Below are 25,407 nucleotides of genomic sequence, written 5' to 3'. Positions count from 1 at the left end.
TCAGAAGCCCTGAAGAAGGATTTTCTTGTTGTATGTTTACAGAAATCTTGGGAGAGGGTTTTGCTAATGTTTTCAGGGGTTCTAGGACTGTTCTGCAGACAGAGGATGAATTAATGAAGAGACTGGCAATGTATCTTGTGGCCTTGCTAAGCCTTGTCTCCCCAGGAACTAAGATTGCTGAGAACTTGCCTCTGTCAAGATGAAGAAAAGACCTCCATTTGGGTATTAAGTGCTGTGCTTAAACTTGATGTAACTCTGGGGTAGATTCAATTGTGATCCAGGGGTGGGGAACTTTTGACCTTTTTGTGTTCTATGGTTGAGCAAATGAATGTACTTTACTTAGATTGGAAACTAATCTCCATTTGAGAAGAGGGGCTTTGTGGTGGACTAAATGAAGGTACAGCCTAGGGGTGGAGTAGTATTTAGAACAGGGACTTTGTAATTGATTGAATGATTGGAAGGTCCTGGGGTGGGGTAGTACTTGGAGATTATTTAATCACACTTAGTAAATGCTGTATTTTGAATGATGTCATGTTTTGACCTTCTCTGTTCTTAATTTGTCACTGAATAAAATGGAGAGCACCTATGCTGGTATTTTGAACCTTGGGAAGTTGCCTTTCCTTGGCATTACATTACACCCAGATGCTGGTGCCCTCCCTCCCGACTGACCCTGTATTTCTACATATTCTGTAGCCATTACACACATACATACTCTCTCCCACGAGAGAATGTTAAAAGTCCCTGGAGATCAGGGATCCTTTCATGTTTTAATCCATAGCCCTAGTGCTTAGCCCACAATAGTTGCTCTAACAAATGCTGATAGAGACAGAGGAAGGAGATTCTCCCTCAATGAACTGAACTACCTCAGAGACTGACTACCAGAATCTCTTCATCTTACAGGTAAGGCAACAGAGGTCTCTAAAAGAACGAGTGACCTGCCCATGACAGCAGGGCTCTCTCTCCCATGGATCCCTCATTCCTGGAAGCCCTCCTCTCCTCTCTCTGTAACACACTGCCTCGGCTGCCAAAGTGAGTTTCCTCAGTGTCTAGGTAGTGGTATCCTAAGCAGAATTTTTTAAAATTTATTTTAAATTTATTAATGTTCCACCTTCTTCCAAGAAGCAATTTGCATTCTCAGCACCCAGCACGGCTCTTGGCACATTTACTAAGCGTCTGCTCTGCCTCTTGAATTGAATCTCTAGACTCTTCTCTTCCCTTTCTGTCTCAACTCTGTGCAATTAAACACAATATGAAAGAGGATTGAAAAAGGAAGAAAGAATGAAGAGCAGTCACAAGAAGCAGACAGACAATAATGGGGGCTCTGATGAGAGAGACTTGGTGCTTGGCTGGAGTCAACGACTGGGGGTTTTTTGACAGCAAAAAGAAGATCGAGTTGGGTGAAGTCACGAATCTGTTCAATAACTCAGCGCAGAAGCAAAGATGGCAGCCTTGGAAGGGGCCTCTGGGAAGTCATCTGGGCCAACCTGTGCCTAAGCTACGTCTGTGACAAACGGTCACCCAGACTCTCTCAGGTGATGGGAAACCCAAGGCCTCATGCGCCTGTTGCACGTCAGAACTGCTCTGTTTGGGGAAAACATTTTTATCACCAAAGAGTTAAAAATCTATCCATCTTCAGCTTCATGGGAGGATCATTAGAGAACTTGAAAGGAACTAGAAGTCCACCCAGGCCAAGCCCTTCTCCTTTGCCCTCTGGGGTCAAGGAGATCAAATCCGATACTTGTTTTGCAGGATATTGTTTATTTGAGTAATTGTGGGTGCCAAGATACTGGAGTGGTTTGCCATTTCCTTCTCCAGTTCATTTTACAGATGAGGAAACTGAGGCAAACAGCGACTTGCCCAGGGTCACAAGGCTAAGTAAGTGTCTAAGGATGAATCTGAACTCAGTTCTTCCTGACTTCTATCTACTCTGCCACCCAGCTGCTTTTCTTGATAATTAATTAGTTCCTTTTTTTTTTTGTTTCTGGTTTTTGGGGTTTGTTTGCTTGTTTGTTTGTTTTTGGAGGCAAAGCTGTTGGGGTTCAGAGACTTCCCCAAGGTCACACAGCTAGCATGTCAAGTTTCTGAGGCCAGATTTGAACTTAGGTCCTCCTGACTCCAGGGTCAGTGCTCTATTCACTGTACCACCTAGCCGCCCCATTAACTAGTTCTTGATACACCTAACTGTGGAGAGCCTATGGAATGCTTGGAAGGGATAGTGGTCTTAAACACAGAAATGTTGGGGTTAAATTCCATCTGTGACAATTACTAGCTCTGTGACTGCATAAAAGTTATTTAAACCCTTGGGCCTGCATTTTCCTCACCTATAAAATGAACATCATGACACTCAGTCTGTCTTAACTCAAAGGTTTGGGATGAAAGGGCTTTTTAATCTTAAAAGCACCATTCACATGTGAGTTATACTATTAAAGAGAGAATATGTCATATGCCTTCTTGAAAACCAGATAGACTGAGTCTCTCAGTGTTCCTCTGTCACAAAAGGGGAAACAAGGTTAGTTTGGTCTGACTTGTTCACAATGAGCCCACGGGGCTTTGGAGTGATCGATCTCTCCCTTGCAAAGGGGCTCAAAATACTATCCCTTTAAAAATGTGCTCTAGAATCTTCCAGGAATTGAAGCCTAATTCACTGATGGACAATCTGGAGCATCCACCTTCCTTTCCAGCTCCTTGGCACTGCTATTATTTGGCAGCATTTCTCAGATTGTAACACCCCGAAGTCACTGCAGGTCAGATTACACATTCGGATGCAATCCCTCTGAGCTGGATGGATTAGAACTCACTAAGGACAGGAAGATGTTTTCTTACTATACTGCTTTGCTTCTCTTGAGTTTCAACTTCCCATTAAACTCCTATTCTCTGCAGAAGATAAGAGTCAGACCGGAGGCACAGAGCATAGAACAGCAAGACGGGAAGACCCGAGTTCAAATCCAGCCTCAGAAACTTACTACACTTTGATCCTGAGCAAGTCACTTTATCTCTGTCTGCCTCAACTGTAAAGTAGGGATAATAACCTCCCAGGGTCATTTTAAGGATCAAACAAGATAACATTTGTAAAACATTTGGCACAATGGTAGACATTTAATAGAGGTTTCCTTCCTTCCTTTCTATCTGGCTCTCCAGAAACTAATATTATTTTGGGATGGGAAGGTAGCCATCCTATGAATTCAAACCCAGGACCTGCTACTACCTCCAATTTTACCTTTGCCCGCAGATCAAGAGTTCTTAATCTGGGATGTATTCACTTTTAAGATCTTCCTCTTGCTCCCAGCATAGCCAAAAAATGTTGTCCTTCCTGGTCCACCTTAGCTCTTTCTAAACTTTATCCTTCTACACATTTGAACAAGATGGCAGGCCAATCTTTTGTATTTTTTTCTCAAGGACCAGGTTGTCCATTGCTCCTTGGCACCCATAGTGAATTTTGCTAAGATCATGTGGTTGTCTCTTGCTGATCTTCCCAACATTTCCACATTTGCAGAAAGTGCCCCCTGGGTGATCAGAAACAGGTCAGAAGAACAGTTCCCCTCCTCAACCTGAACAGAATGAGCATAAAGGCAAGTCAAGAACTCAGTTGCTCTGTCTTTAGCAGAGAGATCCAGCAGATGCTCAGAATTGACAATTCAACAAGCATTTATTAAACATGTATCATGTTCCAGACTCTGTTCTAGGAGCTCAGGATAAAAGACAAAAATAAAAAAGTGCCTGCCCTCAAGGGGCTTACGTTTTACTATACCAAATAGTTATTGTTTTTTTTATTTCCAGACCTGGCAATTTCATTGGTATAGAGAATAACCAGGAAGGAAGCTTCTTCTACATGCAGGAAGTGGATGTATTTATATGTACTGGGTTTCTAGGAGGGAAAAGAGTATCTTTTATTTTTCCTCTTCTTCAGGACTGTAAAAACATTATGACTGCTTGGTCATCAGGTGTTATCCAAACTCATTATATCTCTACTATAAAATTGGTGTCAGTTTCCATTTCTGGGTGACAGGAAAGTTGTTAGTAATAATGACAATAACTGAAATTTCTCCAGTCTTTTAGGGTTTCTGGAGCATTTTCCTTCCTGTAACTCTATGAGAGAAGTGGTGCAATTATCTTCTTTATTTTCTAGCAGAGGCCCAAAGACTGAAAGTCACTTGATGAGTCCCATGAATAGTAAATAATCAAGATGAGATATTTTTTTTAAACCAAACCTAAAATTTCATTGAGCCAGGACAACTCTCGATGAGGGTACTCCCTCTACCAACACAGACTGGCATCTGGTCTGTGACTTTCAGTCTTGGAGAACAGCCTAGAACACTAGGAATTTAAGTGACTTACCCAGGGTTGCCCACACAGAATGTGTCAGAGGTTGAACCCAGGTGGTCCTGACTCGCAGACCAGCTCTCTATTCGCTAAACCATGCTGCTTCTTACATAAGTCTGGCATAAGGAAAATTAAGAAGGTAGAGGGTACTAAGAACTAGAAGAGGGTCAAGGAAGGCTTGAGGGAAGATGTACCATTTGAGCCAAACCTTGAAAGAAGCCAAGACTTCCACACAGTTGAGATGAGTCAGGAGTGAATTCCAGGCACAAGCAAATGCCTTGAGGAGTTGGAGATTGTGATAGAGAATAGTGTGGCATTGGGGTAAAAAGGTAACTTGGAAGAAAGCAGTCTGTGGAAGGCCTGAAACACTAAGCTGAAGAATTGGGATTTTATCCTACAGGCAATAAGAAATCAATGACAATTTTGAAGAGAGTGACATGGTTAGATCTATGACTTGGAAGGCTAATTTTGGTCATAGTGTGTAGGATGAGACATCTGGAATAAATATTGTGTTCAATTCCAAGTGCCATAGTATTGGAAAGACACTGAGAAGCTGGAGGATCCAGCTGGCAACCAAGCTAGTAAAGGGATTTGTCATGTGAAGATCAATCAAAGGAGAAGCCTTAGCCTAGAAAAGAAAATAGGGAGCGATAGTCTGGGGGAATGGGGGGTGGGGGAGTGTAGCATGGTCACCATCTTTAAGCATGTGAAGGGGAGGAGAAATTAGAGTTATTCTTAGCCTTCACAGGCCTGAATCAGGAGCACGAGCTGCTGGGGGAGTCATGAGTTGGTCCAGTCTCTTTGGAGAGTAATATGGAATTTGACAGTTTTGAGTCATCAAACTCCATACACCCTTTGACCCAGTGGTTCCACTACAGGGACTCTACCCCTAAGGAAGTTATCAACAGGAAAAAAAACCAATACCTATTGGTGCAAAAATATTCCTGGCAGCACTATTTGTAATAGCAAAATACCGAAAAACAAACCAAACGACCATCGACTAGAGAATGGCTGAACAAATCATTAAATTATGGATGTAGTGGCATATATTATTGAGCCATAAGACATGATGGCAAAGAAGAATTCGAGGAAATATGGGAAGACCTGGAGAAGGTGATGCAGAGGGAAGAAAACAAGCGGAACATGTACACAGACCACGTACTTAAGAGTTCAGAAAACAAGACACCACAGGAGGTCTTTCCCAGGATTCTGCCTCTCCTAAGGTGGAGCTAATGATCAGTAAATGGAAGAGGTTACAGACACGTGTAGAATCGTTTACAATCTCTGGTTGCTTTTGGTTGGTTGGCTGGTTCGGCTTGTACACTTGCTTTTCTCATTTTCTTTCCTTACGCTCCTGTTCACATATTTGAATACTGGTATTTATCAATGGAACTAAAAGTAAAATTCACCAGGGGCAGGCGTGTGTGTGCGTGCATGTGGGTGTGGGTATGTGTGTGTAGACAACAAAACCCTATTGCCCGGTGGCAACCCTGCTGGGGCACTACCTCTCCCCACTTAGGCTTGTTCTCAGAGGCAAGCTGGTCTCCTGGACCAACTCAAAGTCTTCCCTGTTCAGTCATATCTGCTAAGGTCACTGGCATTGTCTTCAAGAACCCAGGGACACACCTCTTTGATGAGGCATCTAAGGAGGAATTCGGCAGTGACACAGCCAGGATCACAGGTCTAAAGCAGGAAGAAATCTAGTCTAGTCTGAGGGATCATCTAGTCTAGTTCCCTCATTTTACAGACAGGGAAACTGAGGTCCAAAGAAGTGATTTGACCGAGGGTCCCAGGGGCAGGATAGGATCATAGGTCTAGGACTGGTTCTCTAATGCAATTTCCTCATTTTCCAGATAAGGAAACTGTGGTTGAAAAAAAAAATGTAGGTGACTTGCCCAAAGTCACTCAGTGTTAAGCTGCAGTTGGGTTCATTCTTGTTGTCTAATTTTTTAAAGAAGAAACAAACAAGTTCCTCAGAGACGCTCTTCTTCCTGACACCAAATTAAAGAAGGAATGTATTACTAACAGTTGCTCATGTAGATAATCCTTAAGGTTTGTAAAGCACTTTACAGCTATTATTACCTCTTCTGATGCTCACAACAATTCTGAGCTACGTCTGATTATTATCCTCACTTTACAGATGAGGAGACTGAGGCAGAGAGAGGTTAAGTGATTTTGTCTAGGGTCACACAGCTAGTAAGAATTGGAGGGAGGATTTGAACTCAGGCTTTCCTGACTCCATACCCTCTATTCACCTTGCAGACTCATATAGCATAGGTCCTTCTTTAAGGGACACTGGATGATAAGAATCAAAAATGATCTCTTAAAAAATAGACAGTAAGCTCCCTGAGAGAAACCATGTCTCCTCCTTTGAATTACATGCTCAAAACATGGGCCTGCATGCAGTAGGTATTCAGTAAATGCTGAATAATTAATGGATGCTGGAGTCACAGGACACGAGGTCAGAGGGGTTTGTCTGTGCCAACCACAGAAACTTAAGAGTTGTAAGCGACCTCATATATCACCTAGTCTAATTCATGTGAATCAATATGCATTTATTAAGTGCCTACTATGTTCAACATGCATTTATGGGGCAGCCAGGTAGCACAGCGAGTAAGAGCACCAGTCCCAGTGTTGGGATGACCTGGGGACCGAATCCGGGCTCAGACACTTAGCACCCACCCAGAAACACCTGGCCGTGTAACCTTGAGCAAGTTACTTAACCCCAATTGCTTTTTTAAAAATTCATTTATTAAGTGCCTACTATGTGCCAGACACTGGGGATATGAAGATATAAATGAAATAATCCATGCCATTCCACCGGAGAGCTTACATTCTACTGGAGCGACAACACGCACATATACATATATCTGCAAGTAGGTACAAAGTGGTTTGCTGGGAAGGATCCTGGAATCTGGGAGGGAGGGATCAGGAAAGGCTTCACAGAGAAGAAATTCCCATTTGGTGGTTCACCACAATGGTCCAAGAGGTTTACTAAAAATTATTTCATGGCATCCTAAGCAGTCAATAATTGCAGAATATTCCAAGTAGCACATTAAATTACTCTGGGGGGGTCACAACACATTTCTTTTTGTCAAAAGGAGTTTGCAGAACCAAAACTGATGGAGCCAATGATATTGAAGGTAACATATAAACTGAGTCCTGAAAGAAAATAAGGATTCTAAGAGTAGAAGAGAGAAAGGAGTACCTTCTGAACAGCCTGTACAAAGAAAGTCAGCTATGATAGCAGATGGACTTCTGTTGATGAGGAATAACTAGAAGGTTGGATTGACTGGAGTAATGTGTAATAGGAGACATCTGGGTGGCTCAGTTGATAGAGTGCTGGTCCTGGAATCAGGAAGAGGTGAGTTCAAATCTGGCCTCTGACACTCCCTAGCTGTGTGACCCTGGGCAAGTCACCTCACCCTGTTTGCCTCAGTTCCTCATTTGTAAAATGAACTTGAGAAGGAAATGCAAAACTACTCTAATATCTTTGCCAAGAAAACCCAAAATGGGGTCACAAAGAATTAACTATGACTGAAAAACTGAACAACGTGTAATAAGGTAAGGAAAGTAGGTTAGGGCTAGGTTAGAAAGGCTTCAGGGGCAGAGTTTGGATTTCATCGTAAAGGTAATAAGGAGCCAATGGGATTTGTTGAGCAGAGAAGTGACTCCATCAGATCTGTGCCTTAGGAAAAGGGATTGCAATGGAACTGGGTTTGAGGGAGGAAGCCCAATTAGAAGGGAGCTGTGATAGTCCAAGAGAGAAGGCATGACGGGTGAGATGAACAGTCAGCCCCTCTACTACAAGATCTACCCAAAGTGGGTGTTAACGCCTCTCCCTTTAGAGACTATCCACTTGTGGATAGTTGGGCTTTTAACATATATATATATATTTAAATGCACACATAAATACACATATGCATATTTATATATACATAGATGGATAGATAGATGGATGGATGGACGGACGGACGGATGGATGAACAGATTGACAGACAGACAGATAGATAGATAGATAGACAGACAGACGGACAGACGGATGGATGAACAGATGGACAGACAGACAGACAGACAGACAGATAGATAGATAGATAGGTAGGTAGGTAGGTAGACAGATGGATAGATGGGTAGATGGAGAGATAATCTCCATTTCTACAATATTGCTGCCTGCTCTGGAACGCTGTGAGCCTGGATTGATCCAAATGCTGACTCTCTTTACACTGAGCTGAACTCTGCCCTCCACTCTTCCCTCCATTTCTCCCAGTCCTGCCCTCTGGGGCCAGGCCGAACAAGTCTAATTCGTGAGCCAGCACGACTCATTGCTGGTCCCCGCTGTGCTGTGAAGAATGAGCAGCATGTCACTTCAGGGATGTGTCATCATGCGGGAACCCAGCCGGCAGGATGGAGGGAAATCTGAAAAAAACGGTTTGCTGAACCAAATACAGAGTTGATTGAGAGGAAAACTCTCTTGTTAGACAATGGGCTTTTGGCTGCAGAAACCTATCCTTCCACCTCCAAAGACAATGGCTCCCTCTATGATGGGGCATCTGAACGTCCTGGTCTTGCTCACAGAGTAGGGGGCTCCAGGAGGAAAGCAGAGGGGACCATGGGAGAAGGAGGTGGAAACTGGGGAGGGAAAAGACAAAAGACAGAAGGCAGGGTGGGAGAAGGAACAGAGTCAGAGACAGAGAGACAGACCAAGAGAATAGATGGAGAGAGAGGGGGCAATGAGAGAGAAAAGAAAAGAGAGGAGAGAGGGAGAAAGAAGGAAGAGAAATAGAGAAAAAGAGAGAGGAGGAGAGAGGGAGGAGAAGGAGGAGAAAAAGAGAGATGGCAGTGAATAATGAGTGAATGAACAAAAAAGAATTTAGTAAGTGACTATGATTTGCCATACACTGGGAATAAAAATACAAAAGTGAGACAGTGGCTGCCCTCCAGGCATTCCATTCTAATAATAATGGCTGGTGGTCTTGGGGCACTTTGGAGATTTACAAATAAGTCCGTGTTCACATTTGATTCTTAGAACTACCTTGGGACATAGGTACTTTAGGCTGATTTCCATTAAAAAACCAAGTAAACCGGATTTATGATTTCATCAGTGTAGGAAACTCCTGGGGAGCAAACTCATTAGGAAAGTGTAGGAGTTAGAGCTCTGGGCCTGGAGTTAAGAAGACCGGAGTTCGAGTGTCCTCAGACACTTACTTAGCAGTGTGACCCTGACAGAGTGATTTCATTTTGGTCCTCTTCGAGCATGAAGGACCACAATCTAACCTAAGCTGTGTGACCCTGGGCAAGTCACTTAACCTATTTGCCTCAGTTTCCTCATCTGTAAAGTGGAACTAATAACAGTACCTACCCCCACAGAGTTGTGAGGATCAAGTGAAATAATATTTATAAAGTGCTTAGAACACTGGCATATAATTGTTGTTCAGTTGTTTCTGTCCTGTCCCACTCTTCATGACCAAATTTGGGGATTTTCTTGGCAAAGATATTCCAGTTTTTGCCTCAGTTTCCTTCTCCAGCTCATTTGACAGATAAGGAAACTGAGGCAAACAGGATTAAGTGACTTGCCCAGGATCTCACAGCTAGTACGTGTCTGAGGCTGGATTTGAGCTCAGGAAGATGAGCTTTTCTGACACCAGGACTGGTGCTCTGTCCAATGTACCACCTAGCTGCCCTCTGGCACATAACAGGTGCTCTGTAAATGTTCGCTATTGTTATTTTCTTTTAATTCAAACTGGACCATCTCTGCAACTTCAACAATTGTCTGGGTAACTGAGAGGTTTGCCCACATGACCAGAAGAGCTCAGTGGTGAGACTTTCGTCCCAGGTTGGCTTGACTACATCTCTGATAATGATGATGATGATGATTTTGCTTTTTGGAGGGGGAAGGCAGGGCAACTGGGGTTAAGTGACTTGCCCAAGGTCACATGGCTAGTAAGTGTTAAGTGTCTGAGGCCATATTTGAACTCAGGACCTCCTGACTCCAGGGCGGTGCTCTATTCACTGCACCACCTAGCCGCCCCACTGATTATTATTAATAGATAATAATAATAATAATAAAGCATCTAAAAAGCACCTAGGAGACAGAGGTTCAATAAGTTAAGGGATTTTCCCAGGGTTACCTAGTATCGGCAGAAGGATTTGAACCCAGAACACCCAGACTCCAAGTCCCAACACTATTTCAACTTTGTCATATTGCTCCTGTGAAAGTATAAGATGTTTAAGTGAGAAGGGGCCTCAGCAGCCAACTCATTCAGTTCAGCCAACTCAGCCAGCTCCCCTCTCACAAGCTTGGCCAGGATGTAAGAAACCAGACTTGAGTCTCCTAAGAAACCTTGCCAACAATTCCAGAGCCCCAGCTGTGTGAAAACACACCTTCTGGCTTGGCTTCAAGGCTACAAAGGCTCGTCTCATTTTCCTTTCCTCTCTCATGTGCTGTCTGGCCTCCCCAACAAGGCTGTATACCCCTTTCAAGAAACATTCCTAATGATCTCCTTCACAAGGTGGGAGAGTCAGGAAATATCTGCTCATTCACTGATTGACATCTTCAAACATTCTCTCTCCCCTCTCTCTCTCTCCTCTCCTCTCCTCTTCCTCTGTCTCTCTCCCCCTCCCTCTCTCTCCTCTCCTCTCTCTCTCTTTCCCCCTCCCTCCCTCCCTCTTTCTCCTCTCCTCTCCCTCTCTCTCTCTCCTCTCTCTCTCTCTCTCTCTCTCTCTCTCTCTCTCTTCTCTATCTCTCAATTTTCCCACCTGTCATCCCTCCTCCTGTGATATCCATCCCCTCTTACCATTGTCAGGAGCTCCCCTCTCTCCCTTAGCCCCATGCAAACATAAGATCCCCCACATACATACTAACCAACATTTATATGGGCCTTTACATTTTGCAAAGCCCTCTACACATATGCAATCTCCTTCAAAACAATCCCATGGGGTAAGTACTCTGGGTTTTATTAGCCTCCTTTTACAGAGATGAGGAAGGGGCCAATCAAGAGCGTGGAAGTGACTTGCTTATGGTCATACTAGTAATGAGTGTTGAGGGAAGAATTCAAACCCAAGTCCTGCTGACTCCAACTCCAACAATAAAAACAACCAAAAGAATTTATTAAGCACCTACTATGTGCCAGGCACTGTACTAAACTCTGAAGGGACAAAGAAAGGTGAAAACATAGTCCCTGCCCTCAAGGAACTTACAGTCTAATATTCAAACAACTGTGTACCCACAAGTTAAGACAGGACAAATACAAGATATTTTCAGAGGGAGGGCACTAGGAAGGGCCCTAGCTTTACTATACCTGTCCCTAGAACCTTGATATTCCCTGTCTTCCCTCTCTTTTCTAGTGTAGGCCCTCATCATATCACCACAATACAAAGTAACACAACCAAAATTCATTGAGTGACTGGGACTAGTATGACAAAGCTTTGGTCCAGGAGTTGAGAGAGACAAACTTGACATAAGATGTGATCATGTCCTCAAGGGACTTTCAGTAAGCCTAGCTGGCTGGGCTGGATGACCAATAAGATAACTATCACATACTGTATTCCAATATGAGCCCCCATCGGATCCATCCTGTACCAGTGTCAGTCATCGCCTACTATGCTCAGGACCTTATTGGGACTCTCTATTGTCTGCCACATAATAACAACACAAATCCCCTTGACTTAATGTGAATAAATCTCAACTCCTCAGTCTAGCCTTCTGGCACTCTAGTTCCTCCATTGCCTCCCTTCCATGTATCTAGCTAGACTCATCTCAATTCTCTATAACAACAGATAGTGTGACTTAGCTACAATTACACCCACGGTTACCATCTCCATGCACGGATAGCTTAAGTCCTGCTTACATAGCTTTTGCCCACCAATACATGTCTATCAGTTCCTCCAAGGGACCTTCCTGATCAACTCTGCTCCAGTCTGAGACAGAAAACACCTAAGAGATTATTTAGTTCAGTGGTCTCAAACGGTTCTAAGTATTTCATTTCGAGTGTTTATGCTACCAATAAATATTAGCTGTTCCCCCATGCCTGGAATGCTCTCCCTTCACATCCCTGCCTCCTGGCTTTCTTTACTGTTGATTCATTTCAGGCATGTCTAACTCTCCATGACCTCATTTGGGGGTTTTCTTGGCAAAGATACTGGACAGATTTGCTATTTCTTTCTCCAGTTTATTTTACATATGAGGAAACTGAGGCAAAAGGGGTCACCCAACCAGTAAATATCTGAGACCAGATTTGAACTGGTGAAGATGTATATATCTTCCTAACTCCAGGCCCAGCATGCTGTGCACCCCCTAACTGCCCTCCTGGCTTCCCTAGTTTCCTTCCAGTGTCAAGTAAAATCCCATCTTCTATAGGAAACCTTTCCCAGCCCTCAATCTTAGGGCCTTCCCCCTGAGGAGATTTTCAGTTTAGCATGTCTATATCTTATTGATGCATAGTTATTTGTATATTGTTTCCCCCATTTGACCATGAGCTCCTTGACAGCAAGGGTTGTCTTTTACCTTCATAACTCCAGTGCCTGCTACACAGTAGGTGCTTAATAAATGCTAGGTCAGTTCATTACTACTAAATCTTCAGAGGAGGGGGAGCCAGTGTAATGGGGATGTAAATTTGTAAGATCTTCCCTGCCCCTAGGCTAAAGTGCACCTGGAGCCTGGGGTGGGAGGCTTGTTTTTCAGTAGATACTTCTTGATTGGCCAGTGAGTCAATAAGGTTGTTACATTCTCTGAGCCAGGAGAAGGCTATATAAGCCCTGATGTGTAGCTTTGTTTTGGGGCTCACTTTGAGAAGTATTCTGTGTTTTGATCTGGATTCTGGGAAGCTGTTGTCCAGAGCCCCCTGGCTTTGAAAAAACCCAGATGTTGAAACCCAGATGTTGACTGGGTATGGATGTAATGGTTGGAGAGTTTGAAATCTGTCTACTAGGTCTGTTTCTGTCTTGATAATTCTGTCTGTGTACTTTGAAGTTCGGGGTGCTGACCTTTTCCCCTGAACAAGGTAAACGATATATGTCTGACTGATTCAAGTAAGCTTGTTAACCCATTTTGAGTTGCTTTCCTTTATCAAAGCAGATCCAAGAACCTGTATTGGCAGCAACCCTGAGGACGCTTGGGGTGCTTGCTGCTACAGCCAGTGGGGAAGGTATGGTCAAACTTTCCCTAGACACCTAATCTAGCCCAAGTTCTCCTCCCACTTTACAGACATGGGGAAACCAAGACACAGAGCAGTAAATTCACAGAGCAAGGTCAGTAGCAGAGTCCAAGTCCAAGTCTCTTTTCTGTTGATCCTAGTTCTCAGTATTTAATTCTCTCTTATTTCACTTTTTAACCACACTAGTGAGACAGAACATTTATAACTCCAGGGCTACAAATACAAGCAAGTAAATACTCTAGGAATGTTTACATTTTAGTGGAAGAAAGTAAAAAGGGAGTCAGAAAGTTGGGGGTGGAGGGTGGAGGGAGGGGTGTAGAGAGAGGAAAGTATGGAGATGGCCTGGTTGGGGACAAGCTGAGGCACAATTACAGATCACCCATCAGAGCCCTCAGGGGCCAAGGAGCTCACTACCCTATTAGGCCCCAATTCAAATTCTAGACAGTTCTAATTGATAGAAAACCCTCTTCAGGATATCAGAAGGTTGACTCTTACTAAGATTGAAGCCTAACTAAAACTCAGTCCTCAATTCAGCATTTAAAACCCCTTCCAATCTGGCCCCAGATAACAGCTTACTGTACAGAACTCCCTTCTTCATGTGCTCTCCTGCCAAATGGGTCTTCTTGCTGTCCCCCAAAGTCAGCATTCCTTCCCCTTGGCCATATTTGATTCAGGTATCCCCTCCTATTAGAAGTCTTTTCTTCTCTCCCCCTAATTATTAGAGCTCTCTATCTCTCTCTTCTCCCTCAATATAGCCTGGATTTATACTTCAAATCATAGAGAGGTCATGGGATCATAGATTTGGAACTAGAAGGATCTCAAAAGCCATCTAGACCAATCCTCTCATTTTATAGATTAAACCCAAGGAGGTTAAAAATGACTTGCCCAGGGTCACACAACTAAGTCATTGGCAGCATCAGGATTTTAACTCAGATCCTCTGACCCTAGAACTGATGCTCTTTCCCTCATACTATGAGGATACTCTGACCCAGAACCAATGGTCTTTCCCTTCTACTATGAAGCATGTTGTATTCCTCCACTAAGAGAATGTGCTAAATATTTAACTCCAATGCCAACTTCAAGGTTCTCCCAACTGCTAGACTTCCCCCCCTGAGAAGACCTTCCATCATGATGTGCCCTCATCAGAGAAGGTGCTGTGCTCTATGGGCAAAGCAGAATTAAGTTGCTCAAAAGAAACACCAGGTGCAAAAATTTAGGGAATCCACCCCAAATGTTGACATGGACTCTTTGTAACCGACCTGTGGTAGAGCACCCCAAGATCCTATTGTTCTGATCAGCCGCAATCAGACACACTGTAACTTAACTCTAACACACTGATGTCATCTTGGTCTTCTGAGAGAACGAAAGACAAGAAACACACTGTCTGAGGCACAAAGTTATTTATACGTTGTCTTTCCCGTTGGAGTGTAAGCGCCTTGAGGGCAGAGATTGTTTTTGCCTTTCTTTGTATCTGCAATGTTTAGCACAGTGCTCAGCGTGTAGTGAACACTGAATAATTGTTTGCTGACTAATACGAAGAGGTTTTTGTTTGTTTGTTTGTTTTTGTTTTATTGCTATCTTTTAATAGCCTCACCAACTAGCCCAGAGCCTAACATATAGTAGGAGGTTAATAAACGCTTGTGGTATGAGCCTGAATGAAGAGACAAAATAAGACCATCAGAAACAACTGTTTACATGTTGACTGTATATATATATACTGAATGTAATATAGAATGCATTTTAAAGATATAAAATATACATGTATAAAAGAAAAGACAGAAAGAACAAGTCAGGAGAATAAGCAGGTCTAGAAAGGGACGCAGAGTAAAATCATTTCAGGGCCCTTGGTTATTTTTTAAGTTCCTTTAGATCTATTTGTTAAATGCTAAGTTTTGAAGGAAGGTTTTGTTTCACTTCTTGTTCTAGGTTAAATTGTTTTTGTTGATGGTTAAGTCTACAATTGTAAAAATTAATCATCCAACCCCATGGGGTGTTTTTTTCTGCTTGAACTGTGAGCCAGGTCAGGATTTTGCTTGGTCAGTCATATAATCAAAGTGCAGGTAGCAGCTGCCACTCTTGCCTCTCTGTGGGAAGGAAGGCGAGTGCTGTAGGCTTTCCTTCTACCCTCTCCCTCCCCTCTCCTTCACCTCCCCCTATTCCCAACACAAACTCTACTGTAGTAACATAATAGAGTAGAAAGTGGAGAAGGCCTAGGTTGCATGTTTGTTAATTTATTATTATTATTTCCTGTTCTGCTAATTCCTGGCTGGAAGATTCCAAACAAGTAACAGACCTTCTGAATCTTAATTTCCCAATCTGTAAAATGGGGATAATAATACCTGCCCTGCCTCTCTATCAGAGCTGTGGCAAGGAGCACAAGTTCCCCCCTCCTATACCACGTTACACATATAATCCAAACCTGGCTTGAGCCCCCATCCCTGTGGCATGCTCTTGGCAGGCATAAAGGGAAACATATGAATCCAAATTTTAAGTGTTCAATTTAAAGTGAAGCAATGAAGATCAAAACAAAAAGAAAAAATAACCATTACTGGTGCTCAGATACAATGGGGTACAAATATCCTACATCTCCAGGGGAGTTTTAATCTGCTTCCCCTTCTATCCTTCTAAGTCCCCAATTAAGACTTTGTTCATTCAATAAACATACAAAACAATTGTTAAACATTTATTCCATGCATTGTGCTGAGCTAGGCACTGGAGGACATACCACAAAAGAGTTGTGAGAGTTTTATGCAAATGTAAAGGACTGTTCTTCCTATATAACTCAATTTTTCCAAGGTTCCTTTGTTTCCTTTTTCTACCAATACAGACCAACACATAGTATATGACTTTGTATTCAAGAGCTGCTGCATGTCGGAAACATTTATTACCCTGAAACCAACTGGGTAATGAACCTCTTTCAATTTAAGGACCTGGCCAGGGCAAGGTGACACAATGCCTGTAGTTCCTTGCCCCTAGGGGAGATTGAGACCAGTGGATTGCTTGAGTTCTGGAGTTCTGGAGTTCTGAAGTGCGGTAAGTAGGGCTAAAGCCCATAGGGTGTCTTCACTTCCTGGCACCCATACGGTGAGCACCACCCAGGAGCAGGGAACCACTATGCTGCCTAAAGAGAAATGAACCCGCGCAGTTTGGAAAGGGAGCAGGTGAAAAGTGTGAAAGGAGTGACCACTGTGCTTCCAGTGTGGGTCAGAAAGAAAGACCCTATCTCAAAAAAAACCCCAAACCAAACCAAACAAAAAAATATTACTAGGCTGATCCTTGAACAACAGACCCTGTATCCACAGCCTTTCCAGCTTGGTAGGGTCTATCAGAATTTATACTTCAACAGCTCAGCCTTTGAGAAGTTGGGGTCACCTCCATGAGATATCAGAGGACAAGATCAGGACATCAGAAGATTGTTCTTAAATAGTTACTTTTCTACATCTTAAAATACCTTTTCACAGTCTGAACTTTTCTCCAGATCAATTCCCCTCCTCCCCAACTCTACCCCATAAGTCTGAATTAGCAGAAATTTTAAATTTATTGCATCACTTTACAACTGATAATATATATATAATGTTCTTTGCAAACCTTCAAGCACTAGATAAATGTCAGTTATCATTAATATTATTATACCTTTTGCTTTGTTCAGGAAACTCTTCACTAGCCATGCTCATGGCTAGAGAATGGAGAGATTCTGATCAACTGTGAAGGGTAATCTACTAACCCATTATGTACCACAGCCTAAAAAGTTTCTCAGAGACTTAGAACTGGAAGAAGCCCTTCATGCTGTCTAGTTTAACTGTTTGTCTTAATAGGCAGGAGGAAATAAAAGTGCAGAGAAAAGCCACTTACCCAGGAAATATCAGAGCTGGAACTCTAACCCAAGTTTCTTAACTCCCAGACTTTTTTGTTTGTTTGTTATTTTTTTACTACACCAAGGTGCCAGCCCCCAGCCATTCCCCTTCCAGCTGGGAATCTTTCTAAAATTTCAGCACCCACTTTCTTTAGCGAGTAGAGTTAATGATGTTCCCTGAAGACCAAAATTTCCAAGCTGTCCTTTGACAACCATAGAATTAAGGGATTTTGGAACTAGAATGGACCTCAGGGCCATCTGGTTCTACCCATGTTCCCCTCTACAACAGTCCTGATAAATGGGCATCCAACCTTTGCTTAAAGATCTCTAATGAGAGGTCCCCCCACCCCATTCAGAGGCAGGCCATTCCACTTTTTGGACATCTCCAGTGATGGGGAATTATTTTTCCTGATATCAAATCTAAACTTGTCTAATAGGTACCACTTTCATTTATTGTTCCTAGTTCTGCCCTGGGGGTCCAAATGGAATTCACTGATCCAAAACTGGAATAAGAGAAGAAGGAGGGTATTGGGCTGGATACTAACTGTGCCCCAAGACAGTCCTTAGGAGTTTCTACCCTTGCCCCCCACCCTTCCCAAGAAACCCCTGATCTCAGCTTGTTTTCCTGTCAATTGTCTCTTCTTCCTTAGTAACTGACTGCAATAATTGACTAAACATCCCCATTTCCTTTCACTGACCATCAAATGCTTGGTAACTAAAAGGCAGTTGAATTCTGATGAAATATAATAGATATAATCTCAGTCTTGGAGAAGTGCTAATGAAACATAACTTCCTCCTTTCAGCAGAGATGTGGGGGACTATGGAGGTAGAAAGGAGTTTACACTGTCAGAAGCTCAGTCAGTTGGCTTGGCTTTGTATGTTTTTCTAAGAAGGAAGATTCCACAGTGAGGGTAAAGAAGGTTAAGGGGAAACACCTAAGGGAGAAAAAAAGGCAACAATAAAACTCTAAGAGGTAACCAAACACCACACCTACATGTAGAAAAGACCTCAGATTGGGGTTGAGATGTAGTTCTGGACCTGAAACTCCTAATTAGTGCATTTCTATGCAGGATGTGCTGGTAAATGTTTAACAATCATCTGGGGGTGGGAGGGAGGAGAGTGGGTGTATTCCATGACACACTTTTAAACTGAATATGTATTAGTAACATTTTCTCCATCACTTTCTTAAGTCTAGAAATCAATAAAACAATAAATCAAGCCATGATTTGTGGGTTTGCCAATTTCTGAGGTATAAATGTTCACACTGAAATTTTAACAATGGGCTTTAGGCTGAGCTGGCTCCAGCTCACTCCAGTTTCTGTGCTTTTGTGATTTCCCATGGGATTACAGCCCCATCTTTTCCTCAAAATAGGAGGATCAAAAAGATGGGGTTTAGAATCACAGCAATTTAAAACTGGAAATGAATATAGAAATTATCTATGTATTATCGCAGAACCTCAGCCCCTGAAGGGACCTTGCAGGCCAGCTAGTCCAACCTGTATCTGAAAAAGAATGTCTTCTCTGACATGTCAACAAATAGTCATCTAACCTGTGCTTGCCCCCCCCCCCCCCCCCCCCCCCCACTGATCAAGAATTCACTGCCTCAGGGCGGCCAGGTGGCTCAGTGAGTAAGAGCAGCAGCTCCAGTGTCAGGATGACCTGGGGATCGAATCCAGGCTCTGACACTTAACACCACACCCAGAAACACCTGGCCGTGTAACCTTGAGCAAGTTAGTTAACCCCAATTGCTCATAAAAAAAAAAAAAAAAGAATTCACTGCCTCCTAAGGCAGCCCTTCCACTCCTGGACAACTCTGGTTACTGGGAAGCTTTCTCTTACGTGGATGTGAAAGCTAGAAAACCCTTCAAATACTTAAAGATGTTATCCTGTTCCCCCTAAGTCTTTCCTTCTCTGGGCTAAACACATTCCTTCATTTCACAAATGAGGAAACTGAGGATCAAGCCCAAAGCTATGGAGCATTAGGGGCAGAGCTAGCAGTAGAACCCAGGTCTCTTGATTCTCATACCAGTTCTCTCCTCACCACACCAGGATGCCTTGGGAAAAGTGAAAAGCTCACTGCAGAAACAACGAAGGATATTATTTTATTTTCATCACCAGAAGAACCTGGTGTGAAATCATTATAACAATACAAGCCCCTCTGGTCAAATACATCATAATAACCTGCCGTGGGGACACTCCATGGACAGCATCCAGAGGCGCTATCTTTGGAATTGATGCCGAGGCATTTCGGAGACCATGTCTCTGTTCCCCAAGCTTGCCAACATCACTACTGTTAATAATACAATAATTCAACCTGGCCTTCGTTTCAGACCATCAAACCTGGAGACAGCAAGCTATGCGACCCAGCAGGGAACCCATATAAACACACAAATACATATCCCCAAAAGGAATTTACTGAGTGGAAATGAGGAGAGCTAGTTTCCCAGGGCCTACCTCTCTCAATTTGACCAAAGCCTTCAAGACACAATTAAACAGACACAGGTGAAGTGCCTACTATGTGTAAGGCACTGGGAGGCAAAGACAGAAACAGAAACAGTCTTTGTTTCCTGGGAGCCTGCATCTTACTAGGCTGAGGGGACACATGTAAATTAAATAATTCAAAATTAAGTAACTTTAAGAGGAAGAGAGGACTGAAGACTGGAGGGAACAGGAAGAGATGATATAGGAGGAGGCACCTGAGATATAAAGAAGCAGAGACTGAGATGAGGCAGGAGGATGAGTGGAGAATCCTAAATTGGCAGCTGCAAGGGATCTCAGAGGCCACCTTGTCCAAAATCTTTATTTGACAGAGGAGGAAACTGAGGCCCACCGAAGTTAAGTGACTCATCCAAGGTCACACTCACCTCTGACCCTAGATGCATTGCTCTTTCCTCTGTACCAGTCCAGACCTGGGGAATCACCTATGCAAAGAATCAAAGAGAGGATTCAGGCAGAGTGCTGTGTAAGGGAACAGCTGGCAGGCAAGTCTCACTGGATCAGAGACAGTGTGAAGAAGAGAGAAATGAATGAGCCTGGAAAGTAGGTGGAAGCCAGATTGTTAATTATAAAATGAGACTTGAAGGGTAGGTGGGAGCTTTAAATGTCAGGCTGAGGAATCTCTTTTTTATCCTGGAGGCATCTGGGAGCTGTTGAAGGTTTGGGAGGAGGAGAGTGACATGGTCAAATCTAGGTCAACAATACCATTTCAATCCAATTTGAAAGCATTTATTAAGTGTCTACTATGTGCAAGGCCCTGAGTCAGCCATCCATCTCTGATTTAGGACGAAGTCAGTCCATGGGGTCTCTGAATACAGCAAATCAGAGAAATTGTCCCTAGTGATTTCTACTAGTAGATGATCAAGTAATATTTTGCAGCTGTCATCAACCAGCTGACTGTCAGCATCCAACTGTGTGTGGCCTTGCTTTTGTTCCAGTACCTCAGTTTCCCCAAATGTAAAACAAGGGGTTTGGGCTTGATTAGGTCTAAGGTTTCATCCAGCTCTGGCATGGTATGATGACATGATCCATATCCACCTTGTATTATTTTCTACTTTCGTGGAGCAGAGTGGAAGAGTATACAAAAAGCTGGTTTCAGAAACAGTTCAAGTCCCATCTCTAATACACACTGGTTTTGTGAACCAAGGAAATCACTCTCAGTGCTCTAGGCTACTCTCTAAGGCTATATGTTCAACTTAATGCAATAATTATTTAGAGTTATTTTTATTAGGCACCTCCTATATACTCTGCACAGTGCTAAGCAGTGTGAAAAAGAAAGACGCTCCCTGCCTTCAAGGAGCTTAAAATCTAAAGGAGGAAGACAGCACACAAAAGGAATATGTATGATGCAGAGAATGTCCAGACATGCACTAGTAGACGATGCTTCCTCACCTGGGAGTTCCAGAGAATCTGCAGCCGTGAGGCCACATGTAGCCCTCTAGCTCCTCAAGTGTGACCCTTTGAGTCCAAGTTTTACAGAACAAATCCCTTTACTAAGGAGATCTGTTCAGTGAAGTTTAGATTCAGTCAAAGGGCTGCACTTGAGGACCTAGAGGGCCACATGTGGCCTTAAGATCACAGATTCCCCACCCCTGCCCTAGACCAGTGAAATCACAGGTCTAGTACTTATCTTTCTGGGTTCGAACCTATTGCTATGATGCTAATAAGAACGGCTAAAAAGTCATATAGTACATTAGAGAATCAGTCAACAGGCATTTATTCTACATGCCAGGCTCTATGCTAAACTACAGATACAAAGAAAGGTAAAAAGAGTCCTTACCTTCAAGGAGCTCAGTCTAATATTGGGCTTTAGGCTTTGCAAAATGCTTGACATACATGATCTCATTTGAGCCTCACAATCACCCACAGTTGTCCTTACCCCCATCTTACAGAGGAGGAAGACTGAGGCTCAGAGGGGTTTAGGGACTTACTTGCCCATAGCCACACAGATGGTAAGCATCAGGAGAGGAGAGTGAGGTAGGAAGTCTTCCTGACTCCAAATCCAGCAACTGAACAATGAAGACTTAGTTCTGGCTATCCAGGAACTCACAGCATAGCTGGGAAACCCAAACTAGGAAATCATATGAAATGCTAGGGAAGAAAGCCAGGCAGGACAGAATCAGGGACTAGAGAGAGTGGGTGGTTCAGCCTCTTAGGAATTCAGAGGAGGGAGAAAGTGAGAATTGCAAAGTTGGAAAGGACCTCAGATCACCTAATCCATCCTCCCACTCCTCAATTCCATTCCCCCACTCCTTTATGTTGTAGGTGACAGAGAGTTATCTAGCTTCTGATGGAAAACTTGTAGTAGCCTGGAGCAAGACAAGTGTTTTTCCCTCCTTTCAAGGCAACCATTCCAGTACTGGACAGCTCCAATCATTAACCAGGCCTTCCCCACACAAAGTGAGCTGGAGTGGACTTCCCTCAAAAATCTCCCTGGTACTAGTTCTGCCCTCAAGGCAGCCAGAATAACATCTAATTTCCTCTTCTAGAAGAGGACCTTCAAATATTTGAAGGCAGGCATTGTGTTCTTCCTTTGTTTGCTTTTCTCCCAGATGAATAACCTCAGTTCCCTCAACAGTTTGTACAGTTCATGGGCAACCACAGAAGGCTTTCTTGAAGAGGTGGGACCTAGGTGCAAGGTCTCTCCTTGATAGAAATGGTGATTCTGCAAATCATAGGGAGGTGGAAAGGGCAGGAGGAGTTGGAGGGGAAAATTTCACCAAGCTTTCTCCTGCCAATCAAAGCTCTCAGGACTCAGAAGGGCTAAGGTTCTGATGAGGATGGGAAAGGAGGGAGGGGCATTCTTAGAGACTCAGGATGAAAAGGGGTTAATTATGTGCCAAGAAACATTAATTGATAAAGAAATTAATATTAGATCATATTGATAAATTTAAATATTTTTTAAAAGTACCATAAGAGGCAATGAGAGAGTCCTATAACAGACCAGATTTTTTTTTATAGAATCACGAAACTTTATTGCTGCAAGGACCTGCAGAGCCCATCTAGAACAATCTCCCTCCCCACAACAAACACATACCCATTTTAAACTTAGGCTTAGGGAGGTTTAGATCTGAATACAGATCTGTTCGGTCCAAGTTAGGCAAGAGTCCTTTCCGCTACCTGGGTAAATTGGGTGATTCTTACAATGGCCTAATGTGAACTGCTTATTGGTTACCCAAAATCACCCTCCTCCACTCCTCCTCTTTGTAACTCAGCACAGACTCCCACAGCTGCTGCCTGCATCCTCCTGCGTCAGAGACTTAAATAGGGTGGGAGGAAACTGAGGCAGGCAAAAGTGACCCAGGCAGTTTTCCTCCCACCACTGCCAGCACCACTTTCTAGGAGATGAATCAGTCAGCTTTCCACCCACTGTAACATGACTGCTACCATCAGCTCCACAAACCTAACCTTGTTGCTCAGAGGGTACAAGTGGACCAGGGCAGCCATACCATCCATTCTGAGCTCCTCCAGTGTCTACCTCCTTAACACACCTAGCTGGTTCCTGAAGGCTAGTAGGTTGTGGGAGCTCTTAAGTGTGGTTTTTATTGAGTTTGACCCCTTCCTCCTGGGTTCCTCTTTCTGGGGGTTGGCATACATAAGTAAGCCTTTGTCATTGCCACCTCAAACCTGACTCACCTCTGGGTCTTGCGGTTCCGGGCCCTTAAAGTACTAGTTTGGGAGCCAGACAATATACTGAGGGTCTAACTATTCCCAGTCTGCTGCCCACCTGTCCTAGGACACTATGATTTTGAAAGCTTCCTTCTTGCACTAAAATCGCCTATCCGAGGAGCCCTCCCTTCCTCCCCCCGCCCCAGTCTGAAGTCCTGAGTAGCCGCTTACCTCAGACCTACCCTTTTCCCAATTTGAGCCACAAGAAGTAAGGACCTGTTCAAGGAAATGCCTACACTTTAGGGGCTGGGAGTGGAATTACTCCCACCACTACCCCTGGCCCTCTGGCCTTCTTTAAGCTTGGTAGCAACTCCACGGTCCCAGCGTCCGTTCCCTCACTGCCCACCAGGGCCCAAAGGTAGGAGTTTAAATCTAGAATGTCAATACAACCAAAGCCTAACTCAGCTCCTAAGGTCCAGGCCCCTTCTTCCCTCCTCCGCTGGCCCATTGTCCACCTAGCCCTGCAGGCAGGGTGAGGAGGGGGCGGGGTTCCCACTCCTCATCTTCCCTCCCCATCCCCAGGAAGTCGATTCTGCCTTCCAGTTGCTCAGGCTGGGTGGCCCTGTAAGACAGCCATCCGCACAAAGGAGGGCTAGGGGGTTTGTGACACTCAGGAGAGACACAGGCACATGGAGCCCCGCACAGAGGCGCGCGTACACACACGTACACACACACACACACACGCAGGAAGATAACACACCGGGCTGGAGGCTGGGCGGGGATCGCTGGCTCGCTCGCCAGCTGGCCCCGCGCTGGTCACCGGCCCGCGTCACGGTCCGAGAGTCCCAGGGTCCCAGTTAGTCCCCACCCCCGCCCCCACCCTCCCTGCTCCGGTCCCCGGAGGGAACCCTTCTCACCAGCTGCAGGCAGCAGAACCCGACCAGCGTGCACCTCCCATTACACTTGCTCATGGCTTCAGTGGGACCCGCCGCCGCGGCGCTGCCCCCTTGGCTGTTGCTGCTGCTGCAGCCCCGGCTCGAGCTCGGGCTCGGGCTCGGGTTCGGGCGCTGGCTCCGGCTCCGGCTCCGGCTCGGGCTCCGGCTGAGAGTGCACTGCGCCCTGGCTCAGCTCCGCACCCCAGGACTTGGCTAGAAGGAGAGAAACAGGGAGCCAGAGAGCGTCCTCCAATTCCTTCTCCTCTTCTTCCTCCTTCTCCTCCTCCGCGTTCTCCCCGCGCCCGCGCCCCGAGCTTCCAGCAGGGCGGCCGGGGCTCCACTAGGGCTGGGGCCGCGGCATCCCCCGGGCGCGGCGCGGGCTCGGGCGGCTCCGCTCAGTCTCCATGCCCCTCGCTGGGGGCGTTGGGCACCGGGGTGTACAGCCCGAGCCGGGGCTCTTTTGTTTGTCCCGCTGTCCGCCAGCAGCTCCTCATGCCCCCAGAGGCGGGCAGACGGGCAGCGGGAGCGGAGAGCTGGGAGCCGAGCGGACCAGAGCCGAGCGGAGTGGAGTGGAGCGGAGCGGAGCGGAGCAGAGCCCAGCCCAGCTGGGGCAGGATCCCGAGCAGTCTGCAGCCGCCCTGGCCCGACCACGTGGCTTCGCGGCCCGGAGAGGGGCGGGGCCCGGGGACAGGCGAGGGATAGTGGGGCGGGGGAGAAACTAGGAGGGCGTGAGAGGGGAGAGAAGAAGAAGAGAGAATGGACTTGAGAGGCTGGCTGCAGGCTAGAAAGGTGGCAGAGCCTGGGAGACCCGAGCAAAAGGGGCAAGAGGAGGGAGGAGGGAAGAAGACCAATAGAAACAGCAGGGGATAGGCCTCAGTTTCCTCATCCGCACAATGAGAGGGTCGGACCAGATGATGCCTGGGTTCCTTTTCAGTTCCAAGTCCCAGAAACCTATTTCATGTGAGAGAGGAAAAACGGGAAGGACGAGGGGAAGAGTAAGGCAGACAAAGAAGAAACTTGCCGAATGGGGAAGACTGGGAAG

General features: G+C 44.8%; 1 protein-coding gene across 1 annotated transcript in view; it reads right to left on the bottom strand.

Annotated features, from left to right (window-relative positions):
* Window positions 1-24,940, bottom strand: part of NKAIN1 (sodium/potassium transporting ATPase interacting 1) — a 121,645-nt gene extending 96,705 nt beyond the window's left edge. The window contains exon 1 of the mRNA XM_069078350.1: window positions 24,348-24,940. Coding sequence (XP_068934451.1) covers window positions 24,348-24,401 — 54 coding nt within the window. The 5' untranslated portion in view covers window positions 24,402-24,940. The remainder of the gene's footprint in view (window positions 1-24,347) is intronic.
* Window positions 24,941-25,407: the final 467 nt, after the last annotated feature.

Source organism: Petaurus breviceps, unplaced genomic scaffold (assembly GCF_028583685.1).
Source record: "Petaurus breviceps papuanus isolate PSGF00001 unplaced genomic scaffold, PetGlider_PUasm1.0 91041, whole genome shotgun sequence".
Taxonomy (NCBI): Eukaryota; Metazoa; Chordata; class Mammalia; order Diprotodontia; family Petauridae; genus Petaurus; species Petaurus breviceps.
The sequence above is the reverse complement of the archived record's forward strand: the minus strand, read 5'-3'. Positions and strand labels throughout refer to the sequence as shown.